The sequence below is a fragment of the Moschus berezovskii genome, chromosome 7, assembly GCF_049115385.1.
Source record: "Moschus berezovskii isolate FMDL1 chromosome 7, NW_MosBer_1.0, whole genome shotgun sequence".
Taxonomy (NCBI): domain Eukaryota; kingdom Metazoa; phylum Chordata; class Mammalia; order Artiodactyla; family Moschidae; genus Moschus; species Moschus berezovskii.
In genome coordinates, this window is record NC_142466.1 from 105,830,735 (window position 1) to 105,848,054 (window position 17,320).

A 17,320-nucleotide genomic window follows, 5' to 3' on the forward strand; every position below is an offset into this window, starting at 1 on the left:
CAATTCAGATTACAGGACTCTGTACAAAATTAACAATAGGGTAGTCCACACTCATGAACTCAAGTGAGAATAATTACAGTCAGAAACAAAGACATTAAAATGCATTTTCCTTTGGAAATTAAACAACGTAAGAATTCAAAAGATTTTGTTTAACCATCAGGGCCCTAGAAAATAGCTAATGCCAACTCTTTATCTTACAGACTATGAAAACAGGTCCCTAAAGACTGAGTGACTTGTTCAAGGTCACGTAAATTGTATAAATGATTCTAGAGACAACTTACAAACCCCAAGGGAAGAAGGGTGAATAAACATGAAGTTCCTGCTCTGTGCAAGGTACTGAAAGCAGAAGATATTTTACACATTTATAGACATTATCTCCCTAATCCTTATACCCATTTCAGAGGTAAGGAAAATGAAGTTTGTAGAACGCCACTCCATCTATCACCAAAAAATTTTATGTTCTACTGATAGTCAGTCTTAACAATAGTTTGGTTGAGTAGGCTGGAAAAAAATGAGTTGGCTTGTTTTAAACCACAGAAGACCACATCCTTCCACGTTTACTAGGATGTTAAAATGAAGGCTTCAACAGAGGTCAATGAAACATCACCATATAATTTATATATGAAACTCCCCCAAACCAGCTCCCTTCTTTTCAGTCCTGACTCTTAAAAAATATAAAATTAGAGGTAAGTGAGAAGGAACAATTTTGGAAGGAAGATCTGTTTGGAGCCCTGGCTCGATCACTGTGAGTTGCCCTCCAGGCACACACATAGAAGAGGAACAAGGAAGCAGGGGGGTTACACAGCAAGGGGCTGGTCGGGGGAGGCACCAGCAGAAGAGCACACTCGGGGATTCGCGACAGAGAAAGTCAGCTTGAAACACCTTCCGAGCCCAGTGCATCTCCTAAGGACACTGCTCATGAAGAACTTTCTCCTTCTCTACTTCCTCTCTTCTCTCCCTGTGCCAGAGCCTGGCACAGATCTGGAACAGAAGCTAGATAATAGGGGATGAAGGGCCTGAAAGAGACGAGACCACACCTCCCCGAAAAGCCCTGGGGGTGGGGGACAGAGGAGTGGAGAACAGAGGGGAAGTCATACAACTGAACGAACCAAAATACTGATGAACATATTGGAATGAGCATCCTCATTTTAAACTGAGATTGTGTCGTATGACCTAAAGCAGGGACTGGTGAACATTTTCTGCAGAGGGCCACAGAGTAAATAATTAGACTTTTCAGGCCACCCAGTCACAACTGCCCAACTCAAATGGGCAGAACTATGTCCCCCAAACTGCATTCACAGAAACAGCCTGGCTGCAGTTCACAAACCCCTGACTTAAGGTGACTTTCAGTTACCTAAAAGTAACCATTAAATGATTAAGTTTTCTTCAGGGAACAGGGAAATCTTCTTAATCAAAAGAATATTTTAAAAAATCAACTTTATTAAGGTACAGTTTACATACAACAAAACGTACCAAGGGTACAGTTTGATGAGTTTTGACATTTACACCCAAGTAACTACCACCATAATCAGTATTTATGGCATTTCCATTACCCCAAAAGTTCTCCCAAGCTCCTCTGTAGTAAATATTCCCCCTAAATATGACCCCAGGCAGTCACTGATCTGGTTTCTGTCACTATAAATGAGTTTGGCCTTTTAAAGAATTTTTTCTAAATAGAATCACACACACACACCCACACCCTTTTGTGTCTGACTTCTTTTACATTTAATCAAGTCATCTATATTACTCGTATCAATAGTGTTCCTTTTCATTGCTGAATAGTATTTGGCATAGTTATATAGTTATACCAAAATTCATTTATAAACTTCCTTGTTGATGGAAATTTAGATTGTTTCCAGTTTGGGGTTGTTATAAACATTTGTGTACAAGTTTTGAGAATGATGGCACCGATAAAACAATTGATTCAAAATAACTAGGGCAAAGGAAAACTTTTAAATAACATTCTCTGGGCACAGGAAGACACTAATTCTAAGGCACTTTGTACACACCCTACACCGTGACAACTTGCAAAGAATTAAAAGAGGCTAGATTTCAAAATATACTTACCTCTTTCTTAAGTTCATTGAGATTGTGACTTATTTTCAATATAGTGAGTTCCAGTTCTTCAGCGATGCTTTTTGTTTTCCTGCTTTGCTAAAAAAATTTAAAAGTACATGTGAAGAGTTATCTTTTTCATCTAGCAATTCCAATTCTACTCTAACTACAAATAATAATAAAATTTTAATATCATTCTGTGAACTATATGAAAAGTATATTTTAAAAATTCACCTGTTTATGTTAAAGTGGCAAAGAGAATAGTTACATTTTTCTACTCTAACTTTTAAATAGGGGAATTTTTAAAATCTAATTTTAATAAATTTATCATGGCTAAAACTAATCTGTTTTATCTTCTGCCTGGAATGCTCATCTCTTCATTCTTAACCTCATCAAAAAATTAAAACCCTATTCAATCTTCAAATCCTTACAGAAATTTCTATTTCTCAGAAAGGCCTTCTTTGATCACACAGTCTAGACTAGACCCTCTTCTTACCCTCTCTAACCTTTTCTCAAAGTAATCTTCTTAATTTGCAATTACATATGTAGTTTTTATTTTTTTGTTTAAAGTTTATTTTGCTCACTAGGCTTTGGTAAGCTCTGTGAAGGTTGGGATCACACGTATTTTGTTCACCAATGAGTGCATTATACCTGGCACAGCAAATGCAAGGTAGCAGGTATTCAATTCTTTGAATAAATAAATCCCAGATAAATGTCAAATCTCTTCATGAAGCTTCTAGATTCCTCTTGCTAAATATAAACTCACCCTCCTCCAAACGCTCTCAACAGATGATCTGTCCCTTCTTTTGGGACACTTACAAAGTTTTTTGGACTTGTCTCATACCTTCTCACATTTTTCTACATTGCAAAATTCTTGCAGTCAAAGATTTTATTTAATTCATCTTTAGATTTCTGATGCCTGGCATATAAAAGGCACTGAGCAAAAACTGCTGAAAAGAGTAAATGAATGAACAATACATCTGATATGCAGAATCAGAGATCCAAGTGCTGTGAAACATGTGAAACCTGCAAATGTAAGTAATGACAGAACTGGACTCCCAATGCAAAGAGTGTTTCCTCACAGAAACTCTTTATATTGCATATTGGGCTTAAAATTTAACTCTGAAGCAATCTCCACTTCAGATTAGATACCACATAGATAACTCAATTCAAGCTAAACACAAAATACTGCTTTTATCCCTGACATCACTTTACCCAAGTTAAAGTTTCCTTGTTAAAATGAGCATTTGCAATGTTGTGATGCCAAGAAATTCTGAGGGAAATCACTAACTTATCCTACTCTGCATTCATAAATCCATCTCTTCACAAGGAAGCCAACTGCTGAGCCCTCAGGCACCTTCACCCTTCAGCTTCACTGCCTAAGCTTACGTCCATGATTTCCAGATTTGTATACAAGTTGTAAATCATGTTAAATGCGTTCCTGACCTACTAGGTCTAAGAAATAAATAAATGGTGCCAGAGACATGTGTGAGGGCTCGATCTAATCTGTAGCCCACCCTCTGTAAGAGACTGGATGCATGCTGCCTCGCGTCGCACCACTGCTGTCGGTCTCTGCCGTTGTTGCCCACGTAACTTCCATGTTTGAAGCACATCAGCAGCCTATTTAAGGCTTTTAAAGCAGCTGCCCACCAATCTGAGACCAGGAATCTGTGCGAGGGTGAAAAATCTTTCACCTGCCAGCTGGATCTACGCGTGTCTTCACTGCATCTGAACCTCAATGAGTTTTCCAAACCCTTGTGTCTGTTAATCAGGTGTCTTCAGAATTAAGAACTGTGCACATCTGAAAGACTCCAGCAGTTAAGACTCAGGTACCAAAGAACCTCCAGGTGGGGGTTCTACTACTCTGATCTTTACTCTGAAGAAGCACTTTGGAAGGGATTTTCCCGAGGTGATTTTGGTGGATGAGTGGGAACAACAGGGTGAACAGTGACAGTGACTCGGAATCCAGACTGGTGGGTGTAAAACAACAGGCCAAGAGACGTCAAGTACTGTGAACGCTGGATGGGAAGGGTGCTCTGGTCAAGCAGGGGGCAGAAAAGGGTTCAGATACCCTTGTCCCATTCTGGACTACATTCACACTCCTGATGATTAGGTACCTGCATAACTCTCAGAGCTCTAGGGCAAAGCAATCACAGAGGATTTACTCTGATGAAATAAAGTTCTTACAGCTTGAATCCACACAGAAATTAACTGCTGCAATTCCGTCCTCGCCTGAGCTGAGACTTCCAAGATGCGTTCCCTGTGCTCATGGCTGGTGTAGGCACAATCAGTGAAGTCCTCCGTGCGCTCCAGGAGGGCTTCCAACATCGCTGAGAGAGTCTCTTTTGACTGAAAATAAAGATTCTCCCGAAGAGTTTCAATATTCATCTGAGAACAAAAAGGATATACATCCACAGGAGTCAACATTCCCACCTAACCAGATGTGCTTCCTGGGCCCCTCCCAGGGCCCAAGAAGAAGCTAGCAATTTCTTTCCCTATCTGAAAGCTCAGGAGAAATTCAACTTCCAATGAGGACTTTATTGTCCACAAACCCAGGGGGCCCACATTGCCCAAGAGCCAACAGTGGCTGTGCAGAGCTTCATTCCGACAGCTGTCAACAAAACATTTCTATACGATTAGTGAAAGAGCATGATCATGTAGCAACCAGTAGGGAAAATGAACCAACCTCCAGATAAAGGATTTGGTATCTGAGAAAATGCCAAGGCAAAGTCATGGAAGATGTTACAGCCAAAAAGGAGTATGTTGAGCCCAGGGGGAAGGGTGTGGAGGGTGTGGGGTACAGCAAGGGCTGGGAAAGGCATCAATTTTTCCTTCATTAATTCAGCAAAACTGGTCTCCCTACATTTTGTTTCATGTCCCCATCAGACCTCCCTGACCAAAACATTCTCTCCAGGGGGCCTGGATAATCTTCCTAAAATGTATACCTTCAGATATTGCTCCCTCTCTCTAATTGGTTCCCCACCACCTACAAAACCAAGCCCAGACTTGCACCGCCTAGCACAAACCCTTCCAGGGTCTTGTCTTCATGTGTTTCCAACAGTCCCTCTCACCTCTCTGAGTTTCTAAACGTCCTTTCACTTCAGCCATCCTGTGCTTAGAGTTCCCTGAATGTGTGATGAACACATGCCTACCAGAGCAACCTTCTCTCTCTCAGCTGTCTGAGATGTGCCATGCCGCTTCAACCTCTAGCCCTTGAAATATCCCATAGAAACAACCTGGGCTAAGAGGCACTAAGTGGTGATCATCACGATTGTGGGCAAAATTCTTGTGCAGATAAAGATAACTTACAATTGCTTCAGAGTTCAAGGTCTTTTCACAACAATTATTTCAAATTGTTTCCTTATTATAAGACCCATGTTTAACAGGACCCATGCAAATACCAAGATTTGGGAAGGTAGAGAGGCGACAGTGAAGTAACAGCTTCCCCTTCTCTCGGCCCAAGTTATCTCCAGTAATCACTCTGTTCTATGGAGACAGGATTGGTTTTTTTAAGCCAGGAAAGAACACAGATAAAAGTGAAGTATGGAACTGACAAGGACAACCTGAGAATTTGAGGATTTAAAGATAACTGCAACATAAAAATCAGCCCACAAACCATTTAAGGTTTTTTATTTTCCCTTTAAAGAGAATCATATATGGCTTTTAAAACAGCCACTTAGTAGCATTTTTATGGAAGCCATTCATTTGCAGGTTTTCTTAAGATCTGTCCATATATTCGAAGTAATGAGTACACCCAGTGTCCCTCTACAGATGCAAAGGAGATCACCAGCAGTGAGACCGAGTGTCTGCAGAACAGCCCTCTGTGCAGAACACCTGCTGGCGAAAGGCCGGCAGCAGCCACAGATACCGCACTGGTCTAGTTAACCCAGAACCAGAAAAGCAGTGTCAGGCAGCCGGAGACCTGGCTTTACACTGACTGGTTTCCCGAATGGTCCTTTGACCTCTCTCCTTTCAGCCTTAACAAACACAGGGGATTAGAAAAATAATCCCTAAGATTCCTTTCAGCAATAAAGACTCTGGAAGAATGGCTGGTCCCTGTAGCTTCCTTCCTCTCAGGAAGAGATACGGGGTAAGACAGACAGCACGTAAGCAAAGCCAGAGGTGTAAACCCAAAGGTCATGGACTCTGGGATCAGAGTCCCGGTTCTGAACAAGGGTTCTGTCACATATTAGCTTTCCTCCTCAAAAACATGGGTACAAGAATATTCACCTAAAAGGGAAGTTTAGAGAACAAATGAGAAAATATGGAGAACAAGTGTTACATTTTTCTCTTTCACCCCATGTTCCTATGTAGACCGTTATACAGTTAAAAGTCAAAGTGCAGGATTTCCCTGGTGGTCCAGCAGTTAAGACTCTGCTTCCCGTGGGATACAGTTTTGATCCCTGGTCAGGGAACTAATATCCCACGTGTTTTATGGCTCAGCCAAAAAAAAAAGTCCAAGTGCCAGTAGATGGGAAGAATACCATTCCTGCTGCATTTCTGGCTGCTGGTGACATAGGTGACCCCTAGAATATTAGAGAGCTTCTCAGGGTCTGAGTTTTCCCATCCATTAAATAACACAGGCCTATTAGATGACGTCCTAGGGTTTTCCCGACTAGGCACTGTTCCTACCAAAAAGTGCTTGTCACCACCTCTCTGACGTGCAGTGATTTCTGCCCTAAAACAGTGGGGATTCTGGGGTCAGGCTGCTGACTTTCAAATCCTAACTGGCATTTTCTAGCTTGCAAGTTACTTAATTTCTGTTTCTCAGTCTCCTCCACAGTATAATGCCATAGTAATAATATTCCTGTGTGATGTACACACACACATATTTAAAGCATTTAGGATGGGCACAGAGTAAGTACTTGATAAATGTTAGTATGTATTATTGTTCATTTAAAATTTTTAATTATAATTAATACTACTGCTATCACTACAGTCTCAAAGTATCAATTCTAGAGCACAGGGAAGAGCAGGAATTCCAGCAGAATTGATTCACTGTCCGTCTTCAGATGTGGATGGTATGGTACTGCTCTGCACACTGCGAAGGGAAAGCCGTCTGAACAGAGGACAGGAGGCTACAGCTAAACCATACAGCTAAACACGGCCAGGTTAGCTACCATAACCCTACACTGGTATTCTCTGTACAAACTCAAACTGCACTAAGCCTTATGTGTTAGTAACTCAGTCGTCTCTGACTCTTTGTGACCCCATGGACTGTAGATAGCCAGGCTCCTCTATCCGTGGAATTCTCCAGGCAAGAATACTGGAGTGGGTGGCCATTCCCTTCTCCAGGTAATCTTCCCAACCAAGAGATCAAACCTGGGCCTCTTGTATTGCAGGCAGATTCTTTACCATCTGGGTCAACTGGGAACTTCCTTATATACTACAGCATTGTTTTGAAGACAAAGATCTCGCTTTGTGAAGCATCTATATTCTAAAATACCACACAAAACTATGAGTATTATTTATAATGTTTCTTTGAAATGGCAAGAAAAAACCAAAATATACTCTCTGTATTCTTACCTTGAATTCTTTAATCCCAGTAAAAATACTGACAGATGAAAGGTCATTCTCCCCATTTGGTTTGCATTCGGTCACAATTTCAATGACCTTATCCAATGCCACTTTCATCCGGTCAAATACTCCTTCTTTGTTTTTATGGGCTGACTCACAGTTGGGATGCCTGAGACAAGTCTTTGAAACAATTGAAAAATTTTACGTTAAGATTTGACCCGTATTATAATACAAAAAATCTTACAGAGAACATGCCATGCTAATAAAAATGGTTCTTTACCAAAATCTCCCGTGTCCCTGGCTCACCCAGCGCTTCTCCTCACTAACGGTGCAAGCAGGATGAGTGAAGAGTAACAGCAAGTTTAAGTGAAAAGGCAGGGCACAAAACTGCATCTTTCGACTTTAACATGCTTACTTAAAATTTTTGGAAAAAAAAAAAACCTATATCTTCATCATGATTAAAACTTAAAATGTTGCCTAATATGTGCAAGAGCTAAAAAAAGGGTGAGGAAAAATGGACAGATGTTTTATGACTGTGGAGGCATCTTTGATTTTCAAAAAATGATATAAAGGAGGAACTATTCCAGGGTCCAGCTGTGAACAGAGCCTTCCAAGCAGGCTCCAGGGAATCCTGTTTCCGTGCCTTCACTGATCCTAGCATGGAAGCAATGTTCTGACCAGAAAAGGCAATTCCCAACAAACTGCTAATGAGATGTTCAGCGGTTCATTCTTGAATTGTACCAATTTGCTGGCCGACTGCCGTTTGGAATTGCAAGCTCTTGATGGACAATTGTGCGAAAAGTAGAATAAGCCTGAGAGGTATGAAATTACAGAATAAACAGACTAAGGACTGACTTACTGCTCCACTCTTACTTAACAGATTCCAACTCGCCTAGTTTTTTCTAGAGCGTGTGTGCGGGCTCCCCAGCGAGATAGTGCAGGCCGTGCAGGCACTGACCCTTTGTGACGGGTCTCCATCCGCAGCACCTAATAAGCCCTTTTCTGCTTAGTTGCTCAATCAATGCTGACTCACAGATTACCTGATGTTTGGACTGGGGATGGAAGTTAACTTTCTTGTTAAAGAATAACTGAAATTTGACTGCTATAGCCTATATTCCAATTTATCACTTTCATCTTTTTAAAATGTGAAATATATATAAATTATGTGTATTTAGGGTTTCTAATTAACTTACAACATAGGAAAACAAAAATTTTCTTACCTTTGAAGCTGTGAGCAGCATCATGGTACATTTTTCAAGAACTGACCTAGCTGCTGCCATTTTTGCCTTTTTCTTTTCATCCTTCAAATCCTAAAAATGGAATAAAACCACTGAGCTGCCTAGGATCATGTAAAAAATTCAATTTTTAAGAAGCCATTTATTCAACAAAAACAATACTCAACAACTTAACTAACACTGCTTTTTTAAAAAGTGACAAATTGAAAAACAAAAACAGAATAAAGTTTAATAAAATGTCATCATTTCAGTGTAAAAATATTAACACGACAGAGTAGAAACAGCTGCCCACAGTAAGAGTGGCAGAGCCAAGAAGTGAGACGGATAAGCTGTCATGTGGCTCACGTTCTGGTGGCCTGCACACCTGACATTCTTGCGCCCAGGTGAAGCTCCCAACCAGAAACAACCATCCCAGGCTTTACTTAATTAAAAGTGATCATTTATTCAGCATTTGTGGACCATTATTTCCTTCATATTAGACACTCAGAAGTCAACTCTTTCAGGAACCATGTCTGATCAATCACATCTGAGTGCTTATTCATCTCAATGTGATTTTTTTTTTTTTAATCCTAAAGTTAGCCTGGAGAAGGAAGTGGCAACCCCACTCCAGTGTTCTTGCCTGGAGAATCCCAGGGACGGGGAAGCCTGGTGGGCTGCCATTTATGGGGTCGCACAGAGTCGGACTCTGTGCCATAGATGGCAGCCCACCAGGCTTCCCCGTCCCTGGGATTCTCCAGGCAAGAACACTGGAGTGGGGTTGCCACTTCCTTCTCCAATGCATGAAAGAGAAAAGTGAAAGTGAAGGTGCTCAGTCGTGTCCGCCTCTTCGCGACCCCATGGACTGCAGCCTACCAGGCTCCTCCGTCCATGGGATTTTCCAGGCAAGAGTACTGGAGTGGGTTGCCATTGCCTTCTCCAAAGTTAGCCTATATGCTTCTCTAAAATGTTAAGATGTTTCTTGGGTATATAATTTTCCCCAACTAGAATATAAACTCTGAAGTAGACACTGTACTTTCGTTTTTTTAATTTGGTTTCTCTTCAAAGAGCCCTCAATATGAAGGTATGCTATCACAGAAGGTCCTCAAATCTTGCTGATTAAATCTACAATCAAATACTCTCATATTAGCTTGATTATAACCATGTAAATCAGAGGTCAGTAAAGATTTTCAATAAAAGGCCAGATAATAAGTTTTTGAGACTTTCTGGTTCATTTGGTCTCTGAAACAACGACTTAATTCTACCAGTGTAGTATAAAGGCTAGCTTAGACAATACATAAAAAAATCAGTATAACTGTATTAAATAACTTTACTTATGGACACTGAAATTTGGATTACATAAAATTTTCATAGTCGTTTTTTTCTCATTTGTGAATTGGATGAAAAGTCTTTTCTTACAAATAAGAAAGACCTAAAGTTTGAAAATGATTTGCCTTTTATTTAATAAATTAGAATGACTGTAAAGTTATCTCTACAATAATATCACTCTCATTCACTTGCATACCAATATAGCTTTCTTTAATAGGAAACAAAGTTATATCTAGTAAATGAAAAACTGCACAAAACCCCGAAGCTAATTCAGATCACAAGGTAACATTTCAAAGGTCTGTGTCCTGCATGTGATTATCATCCATCAGGAGTAGCTATCAAAAATAAAAGTTGAGGTCACTGCTAAAATTTCCACCTATTCCTTGTCTTTAACATACTGAACGGGACTTCTGGCAAAAAAAAAACCCCTGTGGTTCTAGATGACAAGGCATCAAATGTATATGCGTAACACTTGTAAAACATTACACCACATATTGTAGGTGATAGCAAGTGATCAAAAAAGATGGCATCTCAATCTGTTAGAGGGCTGGTCCACAGGACAAAACAGAGGTCTCATTAACCCCAGATGTCCAAGAACTAAGTGAAGCATATAATCCAGCCCACCACTTTTCACGCCAATAACCATCTTTCAACTCCAGCTACAACCAGGAACGTTCACGCCCAAAAACAGTCTACGGGACTCTACCAGAGCATCTCAAGAAGAGGTCATTATGTATTCAACTTGACATGATAAACTCATGCACAAGTACCCCAACAAGGAAAGGCAATCCTGGATATGATGTGGCCTTCTATCTCCCCTCGACTTCAGAACTTACCGTCATGGTGCAGCTTGAAAACTACAGGCTTCAGAATCAGACATAATTGAGTTCAGTCTGCCTGAAGAGTAACCTTAGGAAAGTTTATTATCCTCTCAAGTTCAGCCTCATGTGTGAAACAGTAATAATAATACCTACCCACACAGCTGTTTTGAGAATCAAACAAGATCAGCTAATGTATAGCCAATGCAATAACCCAATGCTTGGGTTATTACTATCAAACTAATGTAGAACAATTATAGAAAGATGTAACATATATATGGAATTTAGAAAGATGATAAAGATAACCCTGTATGTGAGACAGCAAAAGAGACACAGATGTATAGAACAGTCTTTTGGACTCTGTGGGAGAGGGCAAGGGTGGGATGATTTGGGAGAATGGCAATGAAACATGTATATTATCATATGTGAAATGAATCACCAGTCCAAGTTTGATGCATGATACAGGATGCTCGGGGTTGGTGTACTGGGATGGACCAGAGGGATGGGATGGGGAGGGAGGGGGGTTCAAGATGGGGAACATACGTACACCCGGGGCAGATTCATGTCAATGTATGGCAAAACCAATACAATAATGTAAAGTAATTAGCCTCCAATTAAAAGAAAAAAAAAAAGAAAGACATAACAATAGAATAATATATAACAAGTTATACAAAGAACAATAACAGAGATTTGTAATAAAACATTATCAGGATATGTACGATGACTCATTTATTTGCCTGAGCCCTTGCAGAAGAGTCAAATGGAAAATTCTGTAAAAGAGGAAGTACTTGAATTGGGCCTTGAAGGCAAGTATGACCTTTCCCAGTGTGAGAGGTGGGAAAATATTTAACTATTATCTGTGAGCAACAAAAGACACACAGATCTATTTACTTTATCCTGGCTTCTTTAGGAAAGGCTTTTAACAGCAAGGTTATAGGTTTAATAAGCAAGACAACGAATCCAAATGATCACAAAGATCACATCTCTAACCAAACTGAAAAGTATGCATGTATCTCAAGACTTTTAAATAGGGTAAATACATACATTTTGTCTATCTCCAGTTAGATGTGCAAACTCCACCATTTCATTTCCAAATTGACTGAATATTTGGACAAACTCTTGAAAGCTATTCACTTTCTCCAGTCTTTCCATAGTTGCAAGAACCTGCAAAACAGATTATTTTATTTCAGGTTTAGATGTGAAAGAGACTAAGACATCAAGCCTGAGGCAACAGAGGAACAAAAGAGAAATTAATTCTAAATTCTAGAGGAAAGTTGGGAAAGAGTCCCAGGAGAAGACAGAGAGGAAGGAGGGTCTCAGAGAAGTAGATTCAAAAGTTAGAGTCATCTAGGGAATGATTTCTTTTTAGGATAGGAAGACTTGGGCTTCCTTGAAAATTAAAGGAAAAAGTAAATGAAATGACTAAATATGCAAGAACTCCCATTTTTGTGACGAAGTCTGGAGAAGGTGGCAACTGGGCAGGGCGGAGGTAATCGAATCTTCCAAGAACGAGGGTGGGGATGAGGATGAGAGATGATACGAGGAGCTTTAAGGTTCAGAGAACCAGAGCTGGGGAAACCCATCCTTCTCAGAAAGGTGGAAGAAGACTGAGGAGTAGGAAGGGAGATGGGGGACTTCAAGAGCAGCAAAAGTTTGAATCAGCCAGAAACTGCTTGTGGTGAATAATTGTCAAGACATTTTCGGCAGCCAGGGGTGGATAGATGGCATGTTTGTAACACAGCCAACAGACAGTGTTATGTATTTTCTTGATATCAGAAATAAAGTAAACAGATGTGAAACATATTTTCAAATACTTTTCTCTAAAATAACAGTACTGGATTAGTTTTAGTCAGATCAAGATAGGTAAAGAAAACACAGATATCCTGTGTTTACTTATTTTTAATGAGTCTATGATAGATGTTTGGCATGTTAATGTGCCCTGGCAGCTCAGGAAGTCCAGGCGACTAAGGCAGATAAGGCAGATCCCACCACTGAGCAAAACCTCTGTCTTTCAGAGAGAGGAAGGTTTTTCTTTTTCCTCTAGCACTGCCTGATCCACCTCTCTAAATTCGTTTTCTCTTTAATCTTACACTTTTCCAGGTTTGTCTTCAAACCAGTGGGAGGGTCCCTTCCCTGGCAGACGCTCTCCCTGCCTCAGGGATTATCCAGGGAAAGAAGTGATTGCATCAATACACACCCTGGCTCCCAGCTGATGGAGAAGATAACAGTCATTATCTGAGAGACTAGAAGAGGTCTAGACTGGGAGAGTTAAAATCTGTTCTTTAAATTTTGTGATTATTCAGTAATATTTAGAAACTCTGCATACAGAAATTTTATAATGTGCATAATTGTGGTTTCAAGTGATTGAGCTTTTTCTTTTTTTTCTTAATTGGAGGATAATTGCTTTACAATGTTGTGTTAGTTTCTGCTGCACAACAACATGAATCAGCTATAAGTATTTACATAACCTCTCCTTCTTAAGCCTCCCTCCCACCCAAGCATTTTCTTAAGCATAAAAATTGTTACTATTATATCTGACTTGGTGGGGAGAGGTACTGAGGAATTCAGTATTTTCATCAGGTAGGTTTCCACCACACACATTGTCATGGTACTTGACTTTTTATCCCAAATTTGTACATATCAAAAGTTTTCACCAATAAACCCCAACAAGCAGATAATGGCTTTCTGAGAAGAAATGTTATTTGTATTCAAAAGTTTAGGTCCAGTGTACACAATATTTAGGAATTATAGATGAAACATCACTTTTAAACTATAGACAATTAGAATAATAAACAATTAAAATAGACAAACATGGCCAAATTACTTGCAATTAACTTAAAAAACAATTTTCTGAACAACCCTGAAAGATACAAGTAGAAACATCAGAAAGGTAAGTACCTTATTTCTTGATCTTATTATTTGCTTAATGACTACTCGGTCTGCCAGTAGCAACACTCTTGTCACTGAAGAAAGAAGTAATCTTGCAGCCTTTATGACTCCTGTTTTATCTGTAAAAATTGTGATCTGGCCATCTGATTCTGGATGATTCAGGCTGCTCACATCTGTAAGTGCTGCGATTGTTTCTCCTAAGAAGAAAGGTGGTGGGGGGTGGGGGAGGGGGGAAATTAAACTGGGAATAAGATACACAAATTTAAATCCAGACTTTAATCTTTAAGGTGTAATGTGCTCAGCGGGTAGAAACTCGACTTCAGGAATAAGAAAAAGCTCCTTGATGAGCCCAAAGATTATCATACAAGGTTTCCTAAAGGCATAATAATGGCACATTTCTAAGAACTGTGAAAAATTGTTGCTTTCAGCGAGTTTGAAAAATACTATAACTTTTGTTTCCAGTGGTATGAAAACTACATGATCCCAAAAGCCTGTTCTAAAGACTAAGTAAGAGCGATCCTGAGCCAATAACCAAAGAAGAACCTAAAAGGAGAGCAGAAACAGCTGCCCAGGGTTTGCCCAGGGGTGAGTGGATAGAGACTGGGGGGGCAGGGGTGGGTGTTTGGTGGTTACAGGGGAGAAGGCGTCACTGCCTGTCTTCACAATCTGAAGGGGTGTGGGTTTTTCCAGACAACCAGGGAGAGAAGACAAAGTTTTGGGCACCAACAGGAGGCATCCTCAGTGACAAGAGGAACTAGAAAAATCAGCCGTCAGTAGGCAGAGGGAAACAATAAGCAAGTTCATCTGCTGGTTAGCCTGGGCTCTGGTGGCAAAATAAAACTGTTCCTCCTAAGAACTCAAGTCCCAGGCTGGCCCTCAGACTTGCTATCGGAATATACACTTTTCATGATGCCCAGCATAAGCCATTCTATCAAACCAACTCCCTACCTCTAGAAAAAGTCTCTTCTTCACTGTTGCTATGAAAATATTTTAATTTCTGTAGTAGCAATTATCCATCAATAAAACAATTTAAATATCTCTTATCCCCCCAATGAAACTGGACTGTAGTTTCTCAAACCTTACTTTTTAATTAAGTAGATTTTTTTTAAATAAGCTTTTCATCATCTTATAATGTTCAAGATAATTTTCCAAGTCCTAAATAAATCTGAGCCAATAATGGATTGATTTTTCTCACAAAAGCCCTCCTGTCAATACTATTACATACACCCAAGAGGTTAAGGATCTTGAGAAAAATTATCTGAATTTTAACGGACATATCACAAGGTACGATGTAATAAAGTCAAGATTCAGGAAGATTAGTCTGATAGAAGCAAGAAAGACTGACTGGAAAGGAGAGATTCAGAGCCGGGCTACTAATCACGCAGCTATTTTAATTGTGGATGTGAAGTGGTAAGGATCTTACAAGGATGACAGCCATAGGAATATAAAAAAAAGACGACCTGAGGGACACTGAGGAAAGAAAATACAAGATCGGGACCTTAACACTGATAAGAAGGAAAGGAAAAGTGAAAAAAAATGGCTTCAAGGTTGTAAACCCAGTTCAGTTCAGTTCAGTCGCTCAGTCGTGTCCGACTCTCCGCGACCCCATGAATCACAGCACGCCAGGCCTCCCTGTCCATCACCAACTCCCGGAGTACACTCAAACTCATGTCCACAGAGTCGGTGATGCCATCCAGCCATCTCATTCTCCGTCGTCCCCTTCTCCTCCCGCCCCCAACCTTTCCCAGCATCAGAGTCTTTTCCAGTGAGTCAACTTGTCGCATGAGGTGGCCAAAGTATTGCAGTTTCAGCTTTAGCATCAGTCCCTCCAATGAACATCCAGGATTGATCTCCTTTAGAATGGACTGGTTGGATCTCCTTGCAGTATAAGGGACTCTCAAGAGTCTTCTCCAACACCACAGTTCAAAAGCATCGATTCTTCGGCGATCAGCTTTCTTCACAGTCCAACTCTCACATCCATACATGACCACGGGAAAAACCATTGCCTTGACTAGACGGACCTTGGTTGGCAAAGTAATGTCTCTGCTTTTTAATATACTATCAAGGTTGGTCATAACTTTCCTTCCAAGGAGCAAGCGTCTTTTAATTTCATGGCTGCAATCAGCATCTGCAGTGATTTTGGAGCCCAAAAAAACAAAGTCTGACACTGTTTCCAATGTTTTTCCATCTATTTCCCTTGAAGTGATGGAACCAGATGCCATGATCTTTGTTTTCTGAATGTTGAGCTTCAAGCCAACCTTTTCACTCTCCTCTTTCACTTTCATCAAGAGGCTTTTGAGTTCCTCTTCACCTTCTGCCATAAGGGTAGTGTCATCTGCATATCTGAGGTTATTGATATTTCTCAAGTCACTCAAAAAAGTCAGTAGGGCATGGGAAGGGAGATGACAAATTTAGTTTCAGACAATAGGACCTTGAGATGACACAGGAAAACCCAAAAGATAAGCCACTACATACGGAACGGTTACAAATCATGACCACAGCTGGAGTCCCAGTAAAATGAAATCCGGTAGCCAGTCTCCAAGGTGGCTCCCAATGGCCCCACCTCCGGGTATATTCCTCCCATGTCGTACCAGGCTTGGCATGGAGGAAGTGACAGTAGTTACCCCCAACGTCATGTTAAAGACGATGAGGTGGATATCTTGGCTTCTCTCCCCCTCTAAGAAAAGCCGTCACCAGGCTGTACGCAGCCACCACCACAGACAGGTACACATGGGGAGACCCTGGGCCCTCTGCTCAACAGTCGGCAAAAATGTGAAGCCTGCCAGTCATCAAGAGGAGGAGCTTGAAAGCAGATCCTGCAATCCAGCCAAAGGCTCAGAAGACTGCAGGCCCAGCCAATACCCTGCGTGCAATCTCATGAGAGACACAGACCCAGAGCCAGCTGGTTAAGCTACTCCTTGATTTCTGATCCTCAGAAACTACCTGAGGGAAGAGATGTTTGTGGTTTTAAGTTGCTAAGTTTGGGTTAATATGTTACACAGCAATAGGTAACCAATACAAACAGCAATAGGTAACCAACACAAGGATTATACAGCAAAATACAGAGAAAAGAGAGGTTAGAATTAAACTTGAAAGTACAGAGACAGGAGTTGAAGGGAAAGTATCACTTTGCAACAGAAAGTAGTATAAAAATGCTTCCTCTGCGCCCCTGGAAAATGTTCCTTTTTCCAGCAGTTCTCAATTCTTAAATATATTAATATGAGCTTGCGCATATAGCATCTTTTAACCTTTCCTTTTTCTGACTAAACCTCAGGCATTCAGCCTGAAGTCTGCAAGACGGTAACATTTGGTTAGCTGTAACAACAAAGTTAAATGCTTCCTTAACATTATAGAGTTGTTCCAAGTATAGACTACTCTGAAATTAGTTCCTTGGAAAAGTCACAAAGTTGCCTTATAGATTCATGGTTGTCATTTTTTTAACTTGTTAGATGTGTTAGTGTTTTGTCTGAAAGCAAAAACTCGGAAGTCAGTCAAATACAA

The 17,320-nt window shown here is 40.4% G+C and overlaps 1 protein-coding gene across 1 annotated transcript in view; it reads right to left on the reverse strand.

Annotated features, from left to right (window-relative positions):
* The window catches only part of CTNNAL1 (catenin alpha like 1), a 54,122-nt gene that overhangs the window by 24,903 nt on the left and 11,899 nt on the right, over window positions 1-17,320 (reverse strand). Inside the window, exons 3-8 of the mRNA XM_088837789.1 lie at window positions 13,829-14,016; window positions 11,975-12,094; window positions 8,793-8,882; window positions 7,582-7,752; window positions 4,243-4,443; window positions 2,068-2,154 (exon numbers count right to left, since the gene is read on the reverse strand). Of these exons, the coding sequence (XP_088693915.1) occupies window positions 2,068-2,154; window positions 4,243-4,443; window positions 7,582-7,752; window positions 8,793-8,882; window positions 11,975-12,094; window positions 13,829-14,016 (857 nt within the window). The remainder of the gene's footprint in view (window positions 1-2,067; window positions 2,155-4,242; window positions 4,444-7,581; window positions 7,753-8,792; window positions 8,883-11,974; window positions 12,095-13,828; window positions 14,017-17,320) is intronic.